Source organism: Eucalyptus grandis, chromosome 2, assembly GCF_016545825.1.
Source record: "Eucalyptus grandis isolate ANBG69807.140 chromosome 2, ASM1654582v1, whole genome shotgun sequence".
NCBI lineage: Eukaryota > Viridiplantae > Streptophyta > Magnoliopsida > Myrtales > Myrtaceae > Eucalyptus > Eucalyptus grandis.
The window spans coordinates 42,331,403-42,354,906 of NC_052613.1; the positions used below are offsets into that span (position 1 = coordinate 42,331,403).

General features: G+C 39.5%; 4 protein-coding genes across 5 annotated transcripts; all 4 read left to right on the plus strand.

Annotated features, from left to right (window-relative positions):
- The first annotated feature begins 271 nt into the window (after window positions 1–271).
- LOC120286171 (disease resistance protein RPV1-like) lies at window positions 272–13,343 on the plus strand. 2 transcript variants are annotated; one of them, XM_039306543.1, is made up of 5 exons: window positions 272–582; window positions 682–1,194; window positions 10,329–11,438; window positions 11,646–12,059; window positions 12,174–12,647. In XM_039306543.1, exons 3-5 carry the CDS (start codon window positions 10,599–10,601, stop codon window positions 12,333–12,335), a joined length of 1,416 nt encoding a protein of 471 aa, XP_039162477.1. In that variant the 5' UTR covers window positions 272–582; window positions 682–1,194; window positions 10,329–10,598; the 3' UTR covers window positions 12,336–12,647. The 2 variants fall into 2 exon arrangements, with proteins under 2 accessions (XP_039162477.1, XP_010043844.2); XM_010045542.3 differs by having other exon boundaries at window positions 275–582; window positions 12,504–13,343.
- Window positions 710–10,455, plus strand: LOC120290723 (toll/interleukin-1 receptor-like protein). Its single transcript, XM_039307100.1, has 2 exons — window positions 710–1,194; window positions 10,329–10,455. The coding sequence occupies exons 1-2, from the start codon at window positions 710–712 to the stop codon at window positions 10,453–10,455; spliced, it is 612 nt and encodes a 203-aa protein (XP_039163034.1).
- A 3-nt stretch (window positions 13,344–13,346) lies between the features above and the next one.
- On the plus strand, window positions 13,347–15,016 carry LOC120290405 (disease resistance protein RPV1-like). The gene is made up of 2 exons (XM_039306544.1): window positions 13,347–14,081; window positions 14,214–15,016. The coding sequence occupies exons 1-2, from the start codon at window positions 13,404–13,406 to the stop codon at window positions 14,331–14,333; spliced, it is 798 nt and encodes a 265-aa protein (XP_039162478.1). The 5' UTR covers window positions 13,347–13,403; the 3' UTR covers window positions 14,334–15,016.
- An 831-nt stretch (window positions 15,017–15,847) lies between these two features.
- On the plus strand, window positions 15,848–16,321 carry LOC120290724 (protein SHORT HYPOCOTYL IN WHITE LIGHT 1-like). Its single transcript, XM_039307101.1, has one exon. It carries the CDS (start codon window positions 15,848–15,850, stop codon window positions 16,319–16,321), a length of 474 nt encoding a protein of 157 aa, XP_039163035.1.
- Window positions 16,322–23,504: the final 7,183 nt, after the last annotated feature.

Genomic DNA, 23,504 nt, shown 5'->3' on the forward strand with positions numbered 1-23,504 from the left:
CGATTTAGATAATTGAAAATAATGGGATGCGTCCGACATGGGTTTTACCAATTGAACGATTTCAAGAACATACGGCTCTACTTCGTTCCTGCTTCCTGCATCACCATGAGCTCGAACCACGAAGCTTTCCCTCGAAATTTCTCACGAACCCCGAGGTCTTACTTTGGCTTGTCGTCTACGCCTTTCGACTGGCGCTTCATTCGCCGACGAGGATGATGCGATGGAACTACAGGTCTCTTTTCAGTGAACAGTATTTTGCTTGGCCTAAGTTTTTCCTTGGATGCCTTCGTATGATCTCGGAAGCAACTTCCTTCATGGGCACTGATTAGATAAAAGCTTTCTCCCTACCTTCAATCGAATCAAAGAATAACTTTCCTGGTTCTACCTTCCTCCCCCCATCTGCCCTGTCCGATCGCCCGTCACTATTGCAACAACCGAGCTTTCAAGAAGATGATACTTGGTTTCGGTTTCGAATTCTCCCTTTTCCACCTCGCGAGGTTGAAGACCTTTCTCTTTACTCTCTGGTCGAGTACCTTCAACCGAATTCCCTGCCCGGTCACCTGTGTTCTTCGTTGATCCCAGGTAAACCGCTTCTCAATAGCCTAGTCCGCGTATTCCTTCAAGATCTCATATGTAAGCCAAGTTACACTCGTTTCACACGCCCATCTTTCTCATTTTTAGCTACGATTCAAGCACCCCCCAGAATAGAATGGAGAACGGCGTTGCTGCATCGACCCAGCCCGATCTGAGGCTGAAGTGGGACGTGTTCCTGAGCTTCCGAGGCGAGGACACGCGCAGAACCTTCATCGGCCCTCTCTACGACGCGCTCTGGAGCAAAGACGTCCGGGCCTTCCGCGACAACGAGGGCATGAACAAGGGCGACCAGATCTCGCCGACCCTACTGGCGGCGATCGAGGACTCCGCCATGGCGATCGCAGTGATATCGCCGAGGTACGCGGACTCGCACTGGTGCTTGGACGAGCTGGCGAAGATATACGAGTGCCGGAAGCTGATACTCCCGGTGTTTTACGGGGTCGAGCCCTCGGACGTGAGGCGTCAGAGGGGGCCGTTCAAGGTCTGGTTCGAGCGTTATGTAGAGCGGGAAGATGCGTCGAGGGTTCTGGCTTGGAGAGATGCCATGAAACAAGCTGGTGGAGTCTCTGGTTGGATCTTCAGCGACCAAGACGATCGGAGGTAAAGGATTCTCCAGCCTTTCAAAATTATCCCAATTAAATAATTGACACATCAATAGGAATAATTTTAGTTACTAACCTACATTCATGTCTTTTGTCCTCTTTTATCTACCGTTTTGGTAAAGTTAAATCAAATGGTTGAGGTAATTGAATCTAAATCGTCATTATGGGTTGCTAAAGCGGCAACAATTAATTAAAAATATGATAAGCTTGCATGTTTAATTTCTCTTTAAATCTTAACAATGAAATAATCCATATGTTGCCAACAGAATGTGGTTCTTGAACACACTAGTAGTTTAGTGGGCTCTTGTGGCTACTGTTCAATGGCAGGGGAAATTGTCTAATTAGTTTTAAACCTATTGTACGGATATTAATTCAGTTCCAAAGTTTCTTATTTTGTCAATTTAGATTTAAACCTTTGCACAAAATTTCAATATAGTACTTCTAGCCAATTTTTGCGAAAAATCGATGACATGACACACCGCCACGTAGGATGCTTGGAGAAGACTAAATAGCTATGTTAGCAATTTCCGGCAAAAATGATTGGAAGGACTACATTGGAGTTTCGTGCAAAAATTTAGGACAAAATTGGCAAAATTAAAAATTTTATGTCTGACTTGGTATCTATATAAGTTTAGGATTGATTGGCGTAATTTTCCCTTCAATGGTATGGTGACAACACAAGGTACCTTGTTGGTGCACCTAGTCCCAAACCTATAAGATTAGGGGGTAATATAAACCGATCTCTTTGAAGGTATTCGGCATTCTATAAACGGTTGGTTGTTGTGAATTAAACCTTTCATGCGAAACTAACTTTTTCCAATTTAACGTTTCTAATAGAAATAATAGTACAAATCTGATAGATCAGAGTAATGTCAGTAATTTTTGGTTTGGCTATAGAGAGGGTACACTCTGGGACTAGCCTTATAAGTAAAATTTGAAAGCTCATATAAGCACACCTAGCTCAGCCTTATTCTCGAACTCCACAATTTGGTTTCTTACTTTGGAAAAAGAATGCAAATGCTGCAGTTGAGAACTTAAACTCAACTTCTAAGCAGGGGAAAGTTTTGTTCCGGCTGTGAAACTTGCTATAACAAATGCTTTACATCTTTTGTTATATTAAAACTAATATACTAAATTAATTTATTTGGTGAAATCGCCACCTATATATGGATATAGAAGTTCAGAGATCCATCAAGCCCCAATGAAATCTGCCATATCGCTTTGCGAGCCATTTAATATGTCACTTTTAATGTTTCTATCGTAAAATATATCCCTGACTTTCTCCATGTTAGGACACCATTTTTAATATGTCCGTTGCCTAAGCTTCCTTGTCCGAGTATTATATATCTAGGAAGCCAACTTAAGTAAGTAAATCTTGAGTTTACAAAGTATGTCACTAATCTCAGGGATCAAGTAAGAGCGAGTCTAAATCTTAGGTAAAGGATGGAATTATTTTTACTTTTAGACGTACTCATTACAGAATCAAACTTGTGATGTGGGTCTAATTCACTCAAACTAATTAGATACTTAATCACTAAACCATCCTTATGGGTTAACTAAATAATGTTAGGGTCGTCTTAGTGTTTTTTTCCTTTTTGTCAGCATAGTTAACTTAGGACGTATTCGGATGGACTCTCACTTCTTATTTTTGCGCTCAGGCACTTTGTTATTCTAATATTCAAAACACCTTTCACAATAGACAGAATGTACATTCGCGTATAAGTTTTTGAAATTTGAATAAGTTTTTAATTCTAGCGGAGAAGGGAAAAAAGTATATATATTTTTTTGCTAGGCCTGATAGGTGTTTTTTCTCCTGTGAATTAAAAAAATCGTAGTAGATGAACTGTATATTTCTTGTTTTTTTTCTATGAAAACGCATAATTGTAAAGCCAATATTGGTAGAGAAAATACATCATCAATTGAGAGTGTGGTGCAAGACTGGGTGACCATTAAAGGTTGAATGAGTGACTTGAGTAACTTGGAGTTAATTTTGTAGTCAAATTCTTTCTCGTGTTAGTAATCAAACAATAATTGTGTGAATTAATTCCTACCCAACCAAAAAAGAAATCCAAATTTAAATGGACGTTTACCGTTGGAGAGCTAATGAGCTATATAGTTCTCTCAACCGGAAGAGGGTTGTGATCCCGCGCACAGATCCCCCCTACTGTCCTTTTGGCCAACGTGTATCTAGCTTTCAGACGCAATTACAACGCTGGCCATCGCCACCTCCAAACGATACCCTTGCTAGCCATGGATGGAGGACCTTTGCCGCCACCCCAGTCGCCATTGCCTCTGCCCTCAACCGCCACAGCCGCCTCAGCTTTCCACCACCTCCTCATCAATCTCCACCACCAACATCTCTGCTCTCAGTCAATACCGTGGCCTCTACTTTTGGCTCGTGCAGCTGCAATTCGTCCTTGCTCTTGTCGAGCAAGAGGTCTGAGTTTGAGTGAGCCCTAGATCTCTGGTTGAGCACCTTCGAGCCAGACATAAGGCTTGCGCTTGATCTTGGACCAAGCTTGTCGCCGTTACCATCTCCTTCTCCTTGATGGGCAAAGTGATGCGATGGAAGGTCAAAGGGCTGGTGTGTAATCCAGGTGAGTACCAAGGGGTAGAGAGAGGCTTGCTGGTAATTCAGCAAGAGACAAGGGTGAGGAAGGGGGCGTTGGCGGCGATGTGCGACGATGTGCTGGGCGGTGGCGTGCTGTGGAAGAGTGGTCCTACTTGTCCAGGCATTTAAAGTACATATTGAAGAGGGGCTTGAGGTCTCGAGGAGAAACTAGGTTGGGTATTTGGAGGGATATATGGCACAAATCCTACGGCAATGACCAAACTCGGGCAAAGCTGGAAGGCCTGGCCACGCGGTTGTTGAGGTCGTGCGAGAGTCGTGTGATCCGGGGCAACCAGCCACCGAGGTCATGCGGCCCTGGGTGAGGTGATGCCAAGTTTGGGTGACCTTAGGCGGCCCCAACTTGAGCTTGCTAGCATCATGTGAACTCAAGTGAAGGCCACTGAGGCCGTGTGACCCCAGGCCGCCACTGCCGAGGTTGAGCAGCCCTAGGCGAGATGATGCTGAGGTCATGCAACCTCATATAAGTCACATTTGACAAGGTTGACAATCCTCGAGTCTTGAACTCAACTTCATTCAACTAGGGCTTGAGATTGAGCATGAGCGTCGTGTGACCCTTGGCTGGTGTTGTGCAAGCCTTGGCAACCCTCAATTCTCTGGATCTTATTATGACCGTCTAGATCTAGCTTGATCGACCCATGACTATCGATTGTAGACTGTTTGGCAACCATCTCTTGGTTCATGTGCTCTAGGATGATGATATGTTGAATTAGTATTCTCCCCTTCTGCATTGGATAATTAACCCAAAACTAGAGATGTGCCGGAAAATTCTATGGCTCTGATATCATAAAATTAGACTGCAATATGAACCACGGAAAACCAAAACAGAATTTGTGGTGAGTATGCTATCTCAAACGTACAGCTCTTCCAGCTTCAAAATAGGGACTGCTTGTTAATCACCAAATTCATTTTCATTTAATGACTCATATCATAAAAAAATTTATTATAGAAATTGCCATGACTCTAATACCATAAAATTGGCTTATGATATGAAATAGGGAAAACGAAAATAGAATTTGTGGTAGGTACGCTATCACACACGCACCGCTTTTCTGGTCTTAGAATAGTGATTGTCTTTACGTTGCCAAATTCATATTTTTTTTTATTCATGTTATAGAAAATTTCATGATGGTAAAATTTTAATGTACAGGTTCTACATTGTGGCAAGTATAGAGAATATTATCGGGATTAACTAGAATATCTATAGTTTAAAAAAATCATACCAGGCAAAAAGAAAGATAGAAGAGTTTTAAATATTCATAAAGCAAACTACACGATATTAGCTTTTAGGGAGGGTGCCTTCTGCCCCTTAGCATTATAAGCACTGCCTTATATATGTATAAGACGAATACTGATCACTTGATTATTGGTAATAGTATTGGAGATCACCAATAATTTCTACAGACTCATACTATGGTCGACAATGGCCAATAATTTGTACATGCTGACTCTTACATTGATAGACTAATTTTATATGACTTTCATGTTTGATAGACTCTTGTTACACAATTTATGGTTTTGCTACATTACTGCCACAGTGATGAACAATATTGTTACAATGCTATGAACAGTACATGAATAGCGTTTTTGCTGCAGTAACTCACGCTAAATTTTTGCGTTTGCTAGCACCTTTATGAATTAGTTTTTCAGTGTTATCGCTCGAGCTGTTTGAGCCGCCTCCATCTTTCTGCCTTCTTTATTGTCTGGCGAGTCTTTTAACTTTCAGGGCTTCCAGCTAGTCATATTTTGTGGACTTTAGGGCTGATGAGAACTTGATGGGCTATTCGTGGACTTACTGAAAGTACTTGTCTTAGGTCTATCTTCATACTATTGCCTACATCCTTTGAGAAGCTTCTCCACTTTTTCAATTTATAAGGCAACTTCCACTTTTAATTCAAATAACTTTTGTCTTTTTGAAGACTAATGAGGACTTGTTGGAACATTAGTAGAGCTTGATAGAATGCCAAGTTGGGATTGATACTTGAGCTGGAGTGATGGGCTTTCTTTATTGAGGCCTAAATTGAGTGTAAGATGTAATTCACTATAGTCAAAAGGATCTTTGGACAATGGTCCTTCCCATGGATCTTGTGATGATGAAGCTTGATCTTGTGAAGATGTTCATAACACAGAATTGTCAATTCCATAGTGTCTTCCTAAGTAAATATTGATTGCATTTTGGGTTGCTTGGTAATCATCGCAATGATCCCAAGAAATATCATCAGCTTTTGTAGGCTATGCCTCTAGTGGAATGACTCGATTGTATTGGCATAGTATTCTCTGCAGTTCTCAATATTGTCGATGGTAAGCTGAGATTTTACAAGGAAGAGTTATAAAAATCTCATTTGAAATAGGTTGGGGTTTATATGAGAATACTCCAACATTACACATATCTTCACTAGGTTTGACAAATAGCCATGGCATGAAGAACAAAACAACTACATGGAGTTCTAGGTCAAGCCTGCATGCTTTGAGTTGTGTCTAGAAATTCTCCTTTCTTTGAATGGTTTACACTAACTAAACATTTGCCCAAAATATTTATGTTTGTCTTCTTCTTGGATAATCTTGCTAATGATAAAAGGCATCATGGTTGTCAAAATCTTGATGGCAGTGGTATAGAGATTGAACAATACCAATAAACCTTTTGAGTTTTTATGGGAATTTCTCATTTGGGAAAAAGACAGGATGAATGAATGGATACTTCAGGTGCAGTTTGCTTGGGGGAAGGATAAGACCACCATAATCACTAAAAATTTAGAAATGGTATTGCCATGTGAGCATGTCAAGATTTTCAAAGAGAACGTTGGCTTCAATGGGTAGGGATTTTTGGTGGATATGAGCATGAAGGCCATTTGGGCTTCATTTCTCTTGCCTTGAAACTTCCTTTTGGAATTCTTATCAAATACATATTGATGGATGTGGTAGTGAAATTCTTTTGGTCGGGATAGAAGATAAGCAAGTATATTATTTTTTCCTGCAATATGTTTGGTTTGAAAAAAATACTGAGAACTATTTGACCTATCTAAGAAGCTGAGAATGTGGTATCTATTTCTACTTGAATTTCAGCATTTGAGAAAAAGAGGACATATCAATTTCTGCAAGGAAATGATGTCCTATAAGATGGAATTTCAACTTCTCAATGTCATATTTTATTGCTAGGATCTCGTTAAATGTAGAGTGATAATGCATTTCGCTTGTGTGAATCTTCCACTTTTGTGTCCACATGCTTTACGCTTCCATCAATTTCTTCAAAAAAGACTATAGCCCAACATTCATCAAGAAGGAATTTGCATTGGGGGAATTTGTTGTAGAATGTCTCTGAGTTTACTTATAGACCTAGTTTGCTTTGGCCTCCGGAGGAACATCTTTTTTGAGCATTTGTTGCAGTGGACTCAAGAACTTTTATGATTTTTGGAACAAAATCCCTGAGATAATTAATTATCTCAAGGAATTGTTGAACCTTTTTGTGGGATAGATAATAATCAGAAAACTTTTTGTAATTCTTCAGCAATAAGTCCTATCCTTGAGGTGCATCTCAAGAAATTCAATTTCTTTATTTGCGTTGATAATCTTTTTCTGGGATAACATAATCTCATGCTTTCATATTAGCTTTGCAAATTGAGCTAGTAATTTACAATTAGAATCCTCATCTGGACTATAGAGGAGTATATCATCAATATAAATTTGGGCATTAGCCATAATAGGCTGGAAAATCTTGCACGTATGAAAAAGCTATTTTGAGACCTAAAGGGAGCATCATCCACTAGAAATGTCGATTTTGAATACAAAATTCAGCTTTGCCCATGTCTTTAGTATGAATTCCTAGTTGTCAAAATCCAGCTTTAAGATCAAGCTTGGAATAAACTTTGGCTTAAGTAAGGCTAGAAAACAAAGAGTTCCGATGCAATAGAGGAAATTTATTATCTTGCAGGAATTGATTGAGAGGCTGATAATTAATGTCCGGTCTTATTTTTCCTCTATTCTACTCAGCACGCTTATTTACATAAAATGCTTCACAAGCTGATTGAGAATTTGAAGGCTTAATTAATCCTTGGTTGAGTAGGTCTGAACATTCATTTTGCTTTAAAAGCAAGTGTTTTGGATTCATGGCTAATTGATTGGCTTTGGTGGGATTGACATCATCGTTCTTGTTGAAAGGAAGATGGATGAAAAAGTCAGGGTTTTCCATAAAGGATTAGGACATTTTTGAACCATATGTGAATGAGATTCTACACATGCATCCAAAATGATTTGCATGATGGGGTCTAACATGCTCTTATGAATGACAAAGAACCTTTGGATGTCCACAAATTTGGTAAATTGTCCTTTGAACCTTAGTTCATTGGACAGAATTCTAAGTTGAGGAATTCATGTGATCCCAATCGATGATGATATCTTTATCTGGTCAGCTAGAACCAAGGATTTTGGTGGTGATGGGACACTGTCTCAATGCTGTTCATGGCATTGTAGCAATACTGTAGCATCATTATAGCATACTGAGTACTGAAGCAGAAGTGAAAATTGTGTAATAAAGGTTCATCAAATGTGAAAGTCATGTAAAATTAATTTGTAGTGTATGAGTCAGCATGTACAAATTATGGCCATTGTCGGCCATAAGGTATTTGCAGAAATTATTGGTGATCTTCAAAACTATCACTAATAATAAGGTATTCGGTGTTTGTCTTATGCCTATATAAGGCAGTACTTTAAAGATCTATCCTATCTTCCGTTCCATCTGGTATGATTCTTTAAAAGAGGAGAGAGATGAACAAGGGCCAATTTCAAGGGTAAAGAGGAATAAGAAAAAATGGTGAGAGCAAAATTAGATTAAAGAGTTCCATTAACGATGGGCTTCAACATTCTGAAAATGGTTAATGCCCAATGCAGTTAAGTAGTGACTTTAAGCCAAAGGCCTTCAGAAAATTTTGGACATACAATGCATTTGCCAAAAAGTCTTTAGAGGCTTAAAAGGGAATTTGTTCCCAAATGCACCGTAAATGGTATTGGAAGTGGGGACAATACCCTCACTTCCCTCTTCACTTAGAAAACTTAAATCACAAATAAAAATTAGGGATTAATGCCATTAAATACTCTAAACTTTGCTTATGTGATACTATTACTTCAAATAATTTTAATGTCATCAAATACCCTAAATTATGACTATTGTGACGCCTATACCTCAAGCTTACCCGAACTTTTGTCACATTACTGCAAGTTTGGGTATCAATGTTTTTATGGGCAAATTTTAGGATTTTGGTTGTAGACAAATGGCATTTTTGTCATACCATTATAAGTTTTGGATTTTGGTGACCAAAAAAGAAATGTGAGATAGTGATGTTATATTTGGGCATAATTTAGGATTTTTGGTAGTATTGTCCGTAAAATTAATGAAGAAAATAATGAAGCTTCAACGTATGGTATTATCTAAAGATTAGAGATTTTCTTTGATTATGAAGACAAATTAAAGTGGTGAATCAATAAAAAAAAAAGTTGGTAAAAATGCATAAAACAAAATAGACATTGGTTAGGAATTTAAATGGAATCGATGACTTATAAAATTAGTTGGTGATTTAACTAGCGAAAAAAATACTCGGCAATTCTAAGGTGTTGGTTAGCAAAATAACTATAAGTTTGTGAAAAATAAGAGAAGTCATTTCCTTTATAGATAAAAGTCCATAATCAAACGTTGGTAACTAATTTTAATTAGAGTTGGTAAGGTGAGACTAATTGGTAATGTAATCAGATCGAAGAAGGTAATCAGTCTAATTAAGATAGGTAATTTATAAACACAGTTGGAAAATATGACCGGTTGTTAAGTAAAGTAAAATTATGTATCTCAATAAAAAAGTTGATAATTTTTGCAAAACAACCAAATGATTATTGGTAAGAAACTTAATGAGAGTTGGTAAATCAAAACTGGTTGGTAACCTATTGGTTTTTTTGATAAACTCATAAAAGTTGATAGATTTAAGCTGACAAGAAAAACAAATAAATGTCGGTAATACTCACAAAAGTTGGTAAATTGAAAAAAAAAAAAAATGAACATTCATAAGTAACTCAAATAAAAATGGTCAACCCAAAACTAGTTGGTAATTGAATTGGGAAAGAGTTGGTAAGTTACTCGAATAAATATAGATAAAATCATTAGAGAATTGCTAAATCAAATATATCGATCAAATATAAGAAGAGTTGGTAAATTGCAAACTATTGAAAAGAAAAATTCATAGAAATGTCGATAAGTTACCTCTCAGCCGCAACAATATTAAATGACCGATAGTGTTTTTCAGACCGACCAACTCTACTAGAAATGATGCAGAGAAGAAGACTATTGGTTCTATTTTGTCTTACGGGACGGTAATATGGTTTCTTATTTTACCTATTTTCCAGGGAAACAGATGTACCACTACGTAGATGCGCATTGCATACTTGATTTATAATTCCTTCCGGCCGCTCATCCACTCCATCCTCACTCGCGATGTATTCTTGACTTCAATCTCTAATTGCAGAGATATGTTGCTGCTGATTCAACAGATCGTCCGCAGAATTACGGATGAACTGAAAAACGTTCCGCTCTATGTGGCTCCTTTCCTCGTCGGACTGGACTCTCGCATCGAGCAACTCCTCGTGTGTTAAGCGTCAAATCCAGCGGAGTCAAGTTTCTTGGATTGCACGGGGTTGGCGGTGTCGGCAAAACCACCCTTGCGAAAGCGCTCTACAACAAGCTCGTCGTGCACTTTGAGAAACGCTGTTTAGTTGCGGACATCAGAGAAGCTTTCATGCAAAGCGGTGGCTTGATCTCTCTCCAGGACAAGATCCTTAGCGTTCTCTCGCCCAACTGGCGTCCTTTGGATGACTTTGGTTCTCGCAAGAATGCAATTAAGCAAGCCCTTGGCGAAATGCAAGTCCTCCTCCTCTTGGATGACATCGATGATGCCAGTCAGCTCGACATGTTGATCAGTGGAAGAGAATGGTTCCACGAGGGAAGTCGAATCATCATCACAACCAGAAATAAAGAGGCTTTGTCCACAAGAAACTATGTGATCGAACATTACGAAGTGCCAGAGTTGTTCTTTGATGATGCATTGCGTCTGTTCAGCTACTGTGCGTTGAAGAAAGAGAAGCCGACAGATGAGTTCCTAGAACTGTCCAAGCAAATCGTGTCTCTGGCTGGGAATTTGCCATTGGCCTTGGAGGTGTTCGGCTCTTTTCTGGTCGATAAGAGGAGGAAAAGCGAATGGGAAGGCACGTTGCAGAAGCTGACAGAGATTCGCCCTGATAATCTCCAGGACAAGTTGAAGATCAGCTATGATGGGCTCGATGACGAGACCAAGCGCATATTCCTCGATGTGGCTTGCTTATTTGTTAAGACGCATATGACGAGAAAGGAAGCAATAGAAATATGGGAAGGTTGCGGGTTCAAGGCTGAGATTGGGCTCCGGGTTCTTGTCTCGAGATCCCTTATTAAGATCATGAAGGACGACGATACACTGTGGATGCACGATCAACTTAGGGACATGGGGAGACAGATCGTGAGGCACCAGAATGCCCATGATCCTGGCACACGCAGTCGACTGTGGGATCGCAACGAAATCATGGCTGTCTTCAAGAATGGAACAGTATGGAAATTTTGTATCATCACGCCTTTTGCTTTCTCTGTCATTAGCACCATTGCGCACACATCCCATGTCGTTGTTCTTGATTTGTTGTTACTAACAGACATGAATATGAGAAGGGAAAAAAAATCATTGGTCAGACTGCAGACTATTCCAGTTGGTAGATTTATCTTTCATTCTTTGAATAATCTTACACTTTTGTCATCGCAGGGGACGAGGAATATAGAGGGGATTGTCCTGGACTACCCACATAAGCCGTTTGTGATGGACCCAAGCAGCGAGAGGCTGTCGCGACGCAATTTCATTAGAACGCCCAACCTCACTTCCGCCATTCAATGTCTACAAGAGATGTTTAGGGCATTTTTTGATTTTGGAGCAGAGAGAGAGAACGAGGCTGTGCTTTGTACCGAGTATTTTAAACCGATAATTAACCTGAGACTACTTCAGATTAATCATGCCAAATTGGAAGGGAAATTCAAGTTCCTGCCTCAGTCACTGAAATGGCTGCAATGGAAAGAATGTCCCTTGACCATTCTTCCTTCTGATTTTTGTCCACGAGACTTGGCAGTCCTTGATCTCACCTACAGCAAGATTGAACGTTTGTGGAAAACGAACTGTAATAAGGTGCGTCGCGGTCTTTGTCGCTATAGCTATATTTTGTCAGTATACTGTTTCATATTCAAATGTTGTTTATGCTAATTTTTCTGAGCATTGTACTAAGATGTTTCAGTTCGCCAGGTTGTCTCTTGCCTGCCCATGGATTCAGCAGCAGTTCAAAAGGTTGACCTATTCAGGAATCTCCGGATCTACGCTTATTTTCAACTCCCCGAAGCATTTTATCCATACCAAATCCAAAATTGGATTCCTGATCCAACCCCTTTACTTTTCTTTTTTATTTGAATTTATTCCTTCTTTTTCATTCTTCATTCTTTTTTTCCTATAAACTACCGCCTTCCTTCTACTACCATTCATGTGCTTCTTTATCATTTGTTTATGCCTATATGTTTCTGCTACCATTCATATGCTTCAGCAACTACTTATGATGGGTTAAAATTTCATGTCCACCAGGCTGGGGAGAACTTATTGATTATAAATCTTCGTGGCTGCTCTAATCTTGCTAGTATTCCAGATTTATCAGCAAGTCAAAGCTTGAAAAAACTTGTTCTCGAGCGGTGCACAAGGTTGACCCAAGTTCCTGAGTCAATCGGGAGTTTGAATGCTTTGGTCCACCTAAACCTTGAATGGTGTACAGGGCTTGTTGGACTCCCAAAAGACGTATCCGGGCTCAAGAATCTGGAAGAACTCATTCTGTCCGGTTGTGTAAATTTGAAAGAACTACCAGAGGATATAGATAGCATGAAATCTTTGAAGTTACTTCTCCTCGATGGAACTCCTATAAAAAGGTTGCCGAAAAGATATTCCACCTCACGCAACTTGAAAAGCTTCATCTAAATCAGTGCACTTCTTTGAAAAAGCTACCCACTCACATTGGAAAGATGGCTTCTCTCAGAGAACTCACTCTTAATGATACCGGAATAGAGGAGATACCTGATTCGGTGCGGTCATTGCAGAATCTTGAGTTGTTGAGCCTTATGAGGTGCGTCTCGCTGACTGAGCTTCCTGAATTTGTTGGCGACTTAAAATTGTTGAAGGAATTGTTCATTGATGGAAGCGAAATCAGAGAACTGCCTGCTTCCATCTGTTCTTTGCGGTACCTAAAGACCCTTTCAATTGGAGATTGTCGGTTTTCAAGCCATTGTCCTGACTCAATTAAAGGATTGCATTCGCTTACAGAGCTTAGTCTAGGTGGACCATCAATCACGAGTCTACCGCCCCAACTTGGAGCTCTGAAGATGCTTAGAAGGTTGGAAATCCGGAACTGTGCATCACTCGAAAGCTTACCAGATTTACAATGTGAACATTACAGAGCTTCCACAGTCGATCGGAGAATTGGAAAGCATCGTCATCATGAGGCTTAACAAATGTAAACGTCTCTGCAAGCTTCCACCATCCATGGGTAATTTGAGATCATTGTACCACCTGATTATGGAGGATACTGCAGTAGCAGAATTACCAGAAACCTTTGGGAACCTCTCAAAGTTAGTAAGGTTGAAAGTGGGCAAGAAACCGCCTAGCGCGGTTATTCCTGAGGGCAACACAGAGACAGAGAATCAAGATTTGATTACAGAGGAAACTCCTGGGTCGATTCTTCCATCTTCATTATCGAATCTCTCTTGGCTAGAAGAACTGAATGCCCGTGCTTGGTACATGCAAGGAAAAGTTCCTGATGATTTTGAGAAGTTAGTATCGCTAGAAACTCTAAATCTAGGATACAATAACTTTACGAGCCTTCCCACAAGCCTCAAGGGACTTTCCGTCCTTAAGAAACTTCTGCTACCGCACTGCAAAGAGCTCAAGTCTCTTCCGCCCCTTCCATCGAGTTTGGTAGAGGTTAATATTGCTGGCTGCGTGGCAATAGAGACAATCTCTGACCTGTCTGAATTGGAGAACTTGGAGGAGCTGAACATGGCGAATTGTGAGAAAGTGGTGGATCTTCCAGGACTCCAGTGCTTGAAATCCTTGAGAAGGCTATACCTGACTGGATGCCGCATGTGTTCCTCAGTAGTTAAGACAAGAATTTCGAAGGTTCTCTCTCTCTCTCTCTCTCTCTCAAAAGATGTTTCTACACTGATCAAGTCCGAAAACTCTGGAAAAGATAAATTTTATGCATCAATGGACATGTTTATATAGCGGTTGCTATGGTTTGACATTTTGCAGGTTTCTTTGAGGAATTTACGCGTTCTCAGTATGCCAGGGAGTGAAATTCCAGATTGGCTAAACGAAGAGGAAGTGAGCTACACGGCACGCAAAACTGCATGCTCAAGGCTGTTCTCATAGGCGTAGTCGTTTCCATCACCAGTGACTTCCCAGAATCTTTGAGAGATCATATTCCCACACTTGTGGATTTTGAGGCAAAGATACTCAAAATGAACACGCCTATCTTCAACACCACATTGCCCTTGAATGGGATACCGAAATTAGATGAAGATCAGGTTCATTTGTGCCGGTTCTTGGATTTTCACCCGCTGGTTTCCAAGTTGAAAGAAGGGTACAAAGTTCAGGTGGCAAAGCGGAACCCACCATTCATTCCCGGAATGCAGCTGAAGAAATGTGGGGTACGTCTGATTTTCGAGAGAGACGATGAATTTGATGGAGATGAGCAGCAACTGGATGATGGCTATCAGTCTTTATCTGAAAAGCTTGCCCGGTTTTTCAACCGTCTGCAGTAGCCAGTTCACTATTGTTTGTTAGATATATATTTAGATCAGAAATCCAGAAGATTATGAATAATCTATATATATATGTGTGTGTATATATCTAAATGTTTAGAGTTAGCCTCTGGAAAATGGAAACGGAAGACGGTGCCAAAGATTGAAGAGAAGGGAACGAGCTTGCTCCTGTCAATTGAAATTTCACTTCTGGAAATGTAATCTGAAAATACCAGAAGAGCATCGCTCTCTCCTGTTCTTTCATTCTGAAGGCTTTTCAATTTACCTTGGGAGGCTCCATTTTTATGTCCACTTTGCTTCAATTGCATGGTTTGAGCGCATCTTTCTAAGATAGCTCTATTGCTCAAAGAAAGAACCCGGGGAAAGAAAAATTCAAAACTTGGGCGTAGTTTCTTGATCAAACATGTGATGAGAAGAAAAAGAACTAAATATTGAATGAGGTTTCATGATTGACCATATTTGGTGAATGAAGTTTAGGGTAAGCATGACAATTATTTCTCTGTCTTTTAATTTTTCTATTCGCAGCAAACAGATTTGAAACAAAAATCCATTTGATAAAATAATTTCATTTTTTTATTTCTAAGATAAATTTTAGCTCATATATAAATTTGAAACAGAAATGAGAAGTAGATCTCTATTTTTGGAATATAAATTAAAAAAAAAAATTATTACTCACTCTCGTCACTTGTTGATCGGCTACCCTCCCGAGCTTGTTGCTTTTGTCGCTAGCCATCCATTGTGGTTGGCCGCCCTCCCACCGTCCCTAGCTGTTGCTAGCTTTCAATTCAGTTGATTAATGATGTTTTATCTTAGGAGAGAGTCGAGTACAACGGATGGAAAAAGAGTTTGGGTAAGAGATATTTAAGAAGCCTATTAGATGAATTTTTTTACCGAGGACAGAAATTTAATGTGATCAAATGCTTATCTCTACTAAGAATTTCATCTAGTAAACAGAACTAGAACTAGAAATTATTCTCAGAAACGAAACCGTTATAATTCACGCCTAATCTTCCCTTGTCCACTTATTTAGTAGTGGATAATCCATTCAACTTCCTCTCCCATGGCATCCTCCGCGTCGCTGCTCAAAACGGATGCGGTCAACCCCATCACCGCCTTACCTCCATGGCAGCAGGAGCCGCAATTTCGTCAGCACGCATAAGCAACCCGACAAGCATCGCCCCCCTGCTGCGCTCCCCGCTCGCACCCCCTTCGGCTCTCTCCTTCCCCCGGCGTCCGGCCCGAGAGCCCCGGCTCCGCACGGCTCGCCGCCCCGAGTCCTCCCTCCATGACCCGGCCGGCGAGCCGACGGAGGACCTGGACGACGACGACGGGTTCTTCGGAGGCGACGGCGGGCCGATGATGGAGGACGAGAGCGACGGCGAAGAGGACGCGGAGAGCAGCGTCGATTTGCTCCTCAGGTTCTTGCAGAGCATGTTCAGGAAGGTGGCCCGGCGAGCCAAGAAGGGCTCTCGCTCCGTTCTGCCCGACGCGATACCGCCGCAGCTGGTGAATTCTCTTTCTCAATCTGCTTTGGCTTTCGGTGCTTATGCAGGGTCGGGAGGAGGCGAAACTGAGAATTGTTCATGTCCTGTTTGATCTAATTCCTCTTAAAAGAGCATTTCGCGGCCTGTGTAGTCTAGGCTCGTCGTTAATTTTTTAGCTTAAGCCCAGTACCGTAGAGAAAATGTTGAATTTGTTAATCCTATGTCGCGAGTCTAACCGAAGTTGCGGCGTAAGTAACTATTATCCGCTCATCATGACATTGCCTTGCCCTTGAATAAGAAGTTTGTCCTTTGGATTGTAACATGCAAGATTGTAAACCCTTAAATGTTAGTTTACACTATACCGGAACTGTAAACATCAAAATTTTCATCCTAATCAACCTGACTTCATCAAGAGATTTAGGCACCTGAGAAATCAACTCGCTGGCCTTATCATGCCGTGAAATAATAATGGAAACTGCATGATTTGATTGGCGTAAAGAAATTATTTATGAAATGGTTGAATCGGGGAATTCAGGTAACTACAGTAGCTTCAGTGGTGAAATAAGCAGTCTGCAGGTTAACCGAAAAGAATCAGATAGGAGACAGTTTTTCTTTGTTCCGCTGTTTGAAAAAGGGCCTGTCCTTGGAGCAAGTTACCGATAATCACGTATTGATTGATTCGGTGATGGGGATCAGTCTTCTTAGCCTGGACAAGTTGGGTTCGTGATTTCCATTTAGACCTAGTATTGATACCTAAATTTTGGCGGTCCATTTAATCATTTGTTACATAGAAAATTAGAAATCAACTCCAACCAAAACAAAAATATTTTTGATTTGCATGTTAGCAACTTCTTTATTTAATTACTTTAGGCTCACACAAATTGCATAAATGGACTGATTTAAGCAGAGAGGTTTCGAGGGTAATTAAAATTTGAAGATCTTGGCCAGCCCATGCTTCAATTGACCATGATTGAATTTCACGCGTGCCTGAATTTATTATAAAAAAAGTTATAAACTCATTACATTTTTACCAATCTAGGTCTTAACATTTCAATTTGGCCAATTTAATCTTAAACCTTTAGGAAAATTGTCAATGTAGTCCAACTGGCCAATCTCAGCTGAAAATTGCTGATGCGGACGCCACTCGCCTCATTTAGGTATAGTGCACCATCATTTGGGTTCTGACATTCATGCTCTCACTTGAACCATTCTTAGAAGATCAAGGTTGATCAGCAGTGCACCTAGAAGGGATTCTACCAATCAACTTCCTTACGCCTTACGGGTTTGCCACCCATTCATACATGTCAGACTTCCTACATGGTACTACTGATGTTGATGTAAACATTTTTGTATTTTTCATTGTTTTTTTCTATTTTTTTCGAAATTTTTTTAATAATTTTTATTGTCTTTTTGTTTCCTTCTTCCTCTGGGATCACCAATCTCCTTGATGGTCGGCCACAAGCGAGCGCTGACCTTGTAGGGGTGAGGTCACTTGACACTAGCAAGGTCACCTCGCCGATATATGGCAAGAGTTGACCTCACCAACCTTAAGCTCAACCTCAAGCAAGCTTGCCCTCACCAAATCTAGTGGGGTCTAAAGCTAGCGAGGCCGACCATCATCCGAAGCTGGCGAGGCCGACCATGGCCGGCCTCAAGTGAGGTTTGCTCTCACCTTGCACATGATTAGGGAACAATGCATATTTCCTTCAGAAAATCCCTTTAACGTGAAGGCAAGAAAATCGACTATCATTAAAAACTGGGGAAATAAACCTTGGTCGAAATTCACTGGACATATTCACGGCAAGGTAAGGTTTCCGATTGGAACATAAGCTTATGTATCTGGAAAAGTTTAGCAAGCAAGAAGCATCATGGGCATATCGAAGAAAAAGTGGAAGAGAGAAAATATCGGGAGATACACAGATAGTAGCCGAAACACGAGGAAGCTAAGAGGGAAAGGAATATTGAGGATTCAATGAAAGATAGTATTAAACGTGGGGGCATATATTTATCATATTCTTTGATTTCAAGACAGAAAAAGCAAGAGCAATATATGCTTATTTTAAAACAAGGAAGATGAGAATGAAAGAAAAGATGAAACTTTGACGTGTAAGAGGACAAGGGGGACTTCTTTTTGAAAAAAAAGAAAAAGTGTCCGTGTTGGTTCACCAAAACAGAGAAGCGCTCGTGTTTGCTCTCTTTGTGGCCAGCTCCCGTCACGATCGCAACGCCTCGGACACAACTACACAAATGTATCTTTCCACGAGGCCTACCGTAGAAAATAGGTTTAATATCACAAAAAACCAAAAATTGATATACTAATGACAAATTTATCCCAAATTAATTTTTTGATAGCCAAAAATGCCAAACTGATACATCTTTAATAAATTTACTACAAACCGGTATACTTATGACAAATTTACCCTCTTAGCTGCCATTTAATTTTACTGTCAAATTGTTGAATTAGATGATACGTGATAGTTCACTAGTTTACCAATTTGAGATTTTATTTTTCGTTTGTTACAATTATATTTGTTTTGTAGTTTTTTGTAATATTAATCCAATTTGACGGAGGGTATATTTATTATCGGTTTGGAGTTTTTGGCGGTAAAAAAAATTAGTTTTGGGTGAATTTGTTATAAGTGTATCAGTTTAAGATTTTTTGTGGTTATTTTAGGAGTAAATTTGTCATAGATATATCAATTTAGAGTTTTTGGTGGTTAAAAAATTAGTTTAAGGTATATTTAATTATAAGTGTACAAACTTGAGATTTTTCATGATATTAAACCTATAAAATATTCAGTGGTTTGAAATCATCATGTCATCATCTTACGTGGCATGTGTGTTGGGAGAGGCAATGTGCTAGAGGTAGATTTGAGCAGTAGTTGTGACTAGCGAGCCTTTTGGAGGCGGTGGGAGCCTTTTCGAGGTGGTGGGACGTGTTGGAGAAAGAAAGAGAGGAATGGCATGTTTGGTAATGTTTCTGTTCCATGAACAATTTTTGAACATAAATAGTATAATTTTGTTGTTTCTTTTAATTTTTCAATATTTTTCCTTTTTTTCTTCCTTTTTTTTTTTTTCTTTCTCCTTTGTGGCCGGTCACCACGGCCACCGCCATGGCCTTGCGACCGGCTGGCGAGTTCAACGAGTTTGCCGAGCCTCGCCAAGCCACCAAGAGGCTCGGTGGCCGGGCGGTGCGAGATTGGCCTCGCCACGGCACAGTGACGCCGAGCTCGAGCTCCCTAGATCCAGCGAGGCCGAGCCTCGCGTTGGTTGGTGAGGTGAGGTCGCCGGCCATGGCCGAGGCCGGCGACCGGCCACAAGGAAGAAGAAGGAAAGAAAAGAGAAGAAGAAAAAAGAGAAGAAAAAAGAAGAGAGAAAAATTATATATCGGAATTGTTCCCGAACAAGAAGCAACTTTTTCTATTTCTTGTTTCCGTTCCAAATCTATTTCCGGGAACAAAAAATAGATTTTTTGTTCCTATTGTTCCTAGGAACAAAAATTTTACTAAACACATTTCTATTCTTTTTTTGTTCCTCGAACAAAAGAACAGAAATTTTTGTTCCGGGAACAAACACTTTTTAACAAATAGACCCGAAACGTCTGGGTTGTTCTTCTCTAAGAGAGAATGTGAAAAAGCCCTGAAAATTGAAAAGAGGAGAGAGAATTTTTTAAGCGGGAGTTTGAGCATTTATTGTCCCATCCTTTGCCAGCCATCCAGAGGAAAGAAAAAAAGAAAGTCTGCCTTTTATGATGCGTTTGATAATAATTATGTTCCTAGGAATAATTTCTACTAAAAAATGATTTTTTTTTTTAATTCGGTTCCCTAGATAAGTTTCTAAACATTTGAAGGTATTTGGTAATTATCCAAAATTTATATTCCCGAATAGAAATGCATTTGGTAGACCTTTAAAATTTCTACCCCAAACCATTTTCTTTTAAATTTTTAATTATTTTATTAATTTTTATTAATTTATTATTTTTTCCTTTCCTTTTTTTCGTTTTCTCTTCTTCTCCTACCTCTAGTTGTCGGGCGTCGCTAGCCCTCGGCAAGGCTCGGCCTCACCGGGCTAGGGTGAGGCCGACCTCACACTAGTTGGGTGAGGTTGAGCCTCACGGTGGTCAAGCAAGCCTTTGGTGAGCTCATAGAAATCTCGCCCAGCTAGTCATTGGTGGTGGCGATGGGCTACAGTGGCCAATGATTAGCTGGAAGGAAGAAGAAGAGAGAAGAAAAGAGAAAAAGAGAAAAAGAGAAAAGAAGAAAAGAAAAGAGAAAAAAAAAGAAAAATGGGTTGGCTTGATTTTGGAGTTGTTCCCGAAAATAAAGAAGTAACTTTTTTCTACTCTGATTTTATTCTAAATCTATTCTCGGGAACAAAAAATTTACCAAATAGATTTCTATTTTTTTTTTTTTTTGATTTCCGGAACAAAAAAGATAGAATCGTGGTACTCTTTGGCTAGTTGCCAAACAAACCTTTAGTCTTTTCTCTTTTCCAGCCGGTCCAAGTGAGAGACATGTGTTGCCCTTTATGTGGAGCCCCTAGGATCACGCACGCCACATAGGCTAATGACATGATGATTACTAACCACCGAATATTTTCTTCTACTACCGTGACTGCAAAAACTCAGCAATTCTCCCAATGCTCTTGCACTGAAACTGTTCTAGAGCAGCCGATACCATTTTTCGGTTTTCCGTCTCCATATTCAGTTTTCCGTCCCCATATTCCTACCGCAAGTCAAGCTCCATCATCGTTGCTTTGTTGTTTTTTTTTTTTTTTTTTTTTTTTTGGTAAAGGGTAATGATATCGTTGCTTTGTTGTTCATGCTCATAGCCTTGCCAATTGTGGTTCATCATGGCCGGCCATCATTTGATCCAAGTTCAAATTAGGTGGCTTCTTAATTTGAACTTTATTGAATATATGATAACCTAATTTAGATTATTTGATTCAAACTTTGATTTGGTTTAAGTTTTAGGTGCTCCCTTAATAAGTAACTTCCCCGATTAATTCATTGCCTATCTATGCTTGAGTCGTGCATATAATTGGGATTTCGATACCTTGGATCGGATTCCCGATTCCCGATTATCCTTATGTCCTATTATCAATGTCATGAATACTTGATCGCCTGAGTTTATGTATTGCATGTTGTTAATTTATGAAATGTTATTATTACGAAGAATACCCAAAAAAAAAAAAAAAAAAAAAACGCATTTCATGTTAGCATAGATTGCATTCATATCAGTTCCTAATTTAAAACTGCATATGTAGGGGCCATGTAATTAATAAGGAAATTACCTAATTTATATTAAGATTTAATATAATTATTTCCTAGTTTAACTAGGTAATTACATTTTAGGTGGTTCTCTATATTGGTCTAAAAAACACATATATCAATTGTTACATCATTGCCCCGTCCTCATGTTCGCCATGTAATCGTTGCTACATCATCACATTGCCATGTTATCATAATATCGCGTCATAATATTCATGTCATTGCATGTCATGTTAGATTAATTTATAGTTCTTTTACTTGACCTTTGAAATAGCTCGCATATAAATTGTATCTCATGCATTGCATATGGTTCAATTTTCATTGAAAAGAAAAACCCAAAAAGAATTAATTGATATTACATTTAGAAATCATGTTTAGGTCATGCATATATTATTTAGTTAACATTTTGTAGAACACTTGGTGTGTTGAACTTGATGCAGCTTCTGCTTTGCTTAATGCGTCGATGTTTTTGCCCATATTCGAGTAATTCATTATTACTTTGAATTATTTTTTGTTAATTTATTGGTTTTGCACTCACATGACCACCCGTTACATGTTAGTGGTTTTGGATTAAAATTGACTAAGATTACTTGCAAAATATTTTTGAAAATAAAAAAGAAAATGCACATAAAGGGCGTTAAGTTAATCTAGCATAACCAAGTCTCCATATTCATGCATTTCTAGTTCATAAAAGTAAAGTGTTCTCCCACACTTGACTTGGATTTCTAATTAATCCATAATAGATTAGTAGTGATTTCTAATTAAATTGAATTGCATATTTAATTGATTAAATTAAAATCCAAAAGTTGTGATTGGTATGAGTTTGTGAAAGTCCGTGTTAAGTTTTTGAACTTAATAATCAATCAACTTTCCTTTTAGTGGTCACGTCGAAGAAGTTCAAGACACTTAGGTATTCACCTAGCCTTTGGTCTTTTTTGGTTTCCTAACAATGAATTCTCGAATGTGATTTTGTTTCGCTGAAAAGTGTCGATGAAATACCTTTTAAAATGTGGAATGGTAGACATGAATCGACAAAGGTTGTGAAGGCATGGCCACCTTCGTACGTGGCTAGCAAGGTTGGCCTCGTCCGCATATGGGTTAGGGGTGTGCAAAATACCCGGAATCGCCCGGACCGCCGGAACTGGACCAGAACCGCCCGGAACCAGCGGTTCTTGAGGGAACCGGTCCGGTTCCCGGTTCCAAATTTTCGGAACTGGTGGGTACCGGTCCGGTTCCCGGTTCCATGGGTGGATCCGCCCACCCGGACCAGACCGGAACTTTTTTAATATTAAAAAAAAAATTACTAAAAGAAATCTTAGATTAACCTTTTTGGCTTTCATAGTTACAATTTTCACTAAATATAGTCGCTGAAAACTGTAGTCTCCAAACTTGCATGTTTGTGGCTTTTGCCTTGAGAATTGAAACATTATGAACCAAAATATGTTACAATCCTACATTTCACACGTAAGATGTAAGTTGACTTTCTTTACATAAATCTCCCATAAAAGAAGCATAACCAGGAACCTAAGCAGATAAAACTATGCCTCGACAATGACCAGGTTGAATTGTTTTCTTTTTTAGATGCCGACATATTAAAAGCTACTAGCTATAAACAGGTGTGTCAAAAAGGCCAACCCCAAAAATTCTGATAGCCCAATTGACCATAAATATTGATTAATATTCCCTGTATTGGATTAACCACAAGAAGCAACCACATGGATTATCCATTCCATGCGCTTGATAGGTGAATCCAGTGCTGAGAAGATCTCCTCTTGTCATGTCTACAGAACCAGAAATTCTCGAAGCACCAGTTACTCTTGCACCTTCAACTTCATCTTCAACACCTCCAGAATTTCGTGTTTCTAATGCTTCTAAGATTGATTATCTCTATGAAGTCTCTCTTAGCGATGAAACCAAGATTTATGAAACCCACCTTCCCCTTATGAACCCTTATTCTGCTTTTGCAGAACCAGCCTCGTCTTTTTCACCTATCCGCTCTATTCGCCAGCTGATTCATCAAAGCCCA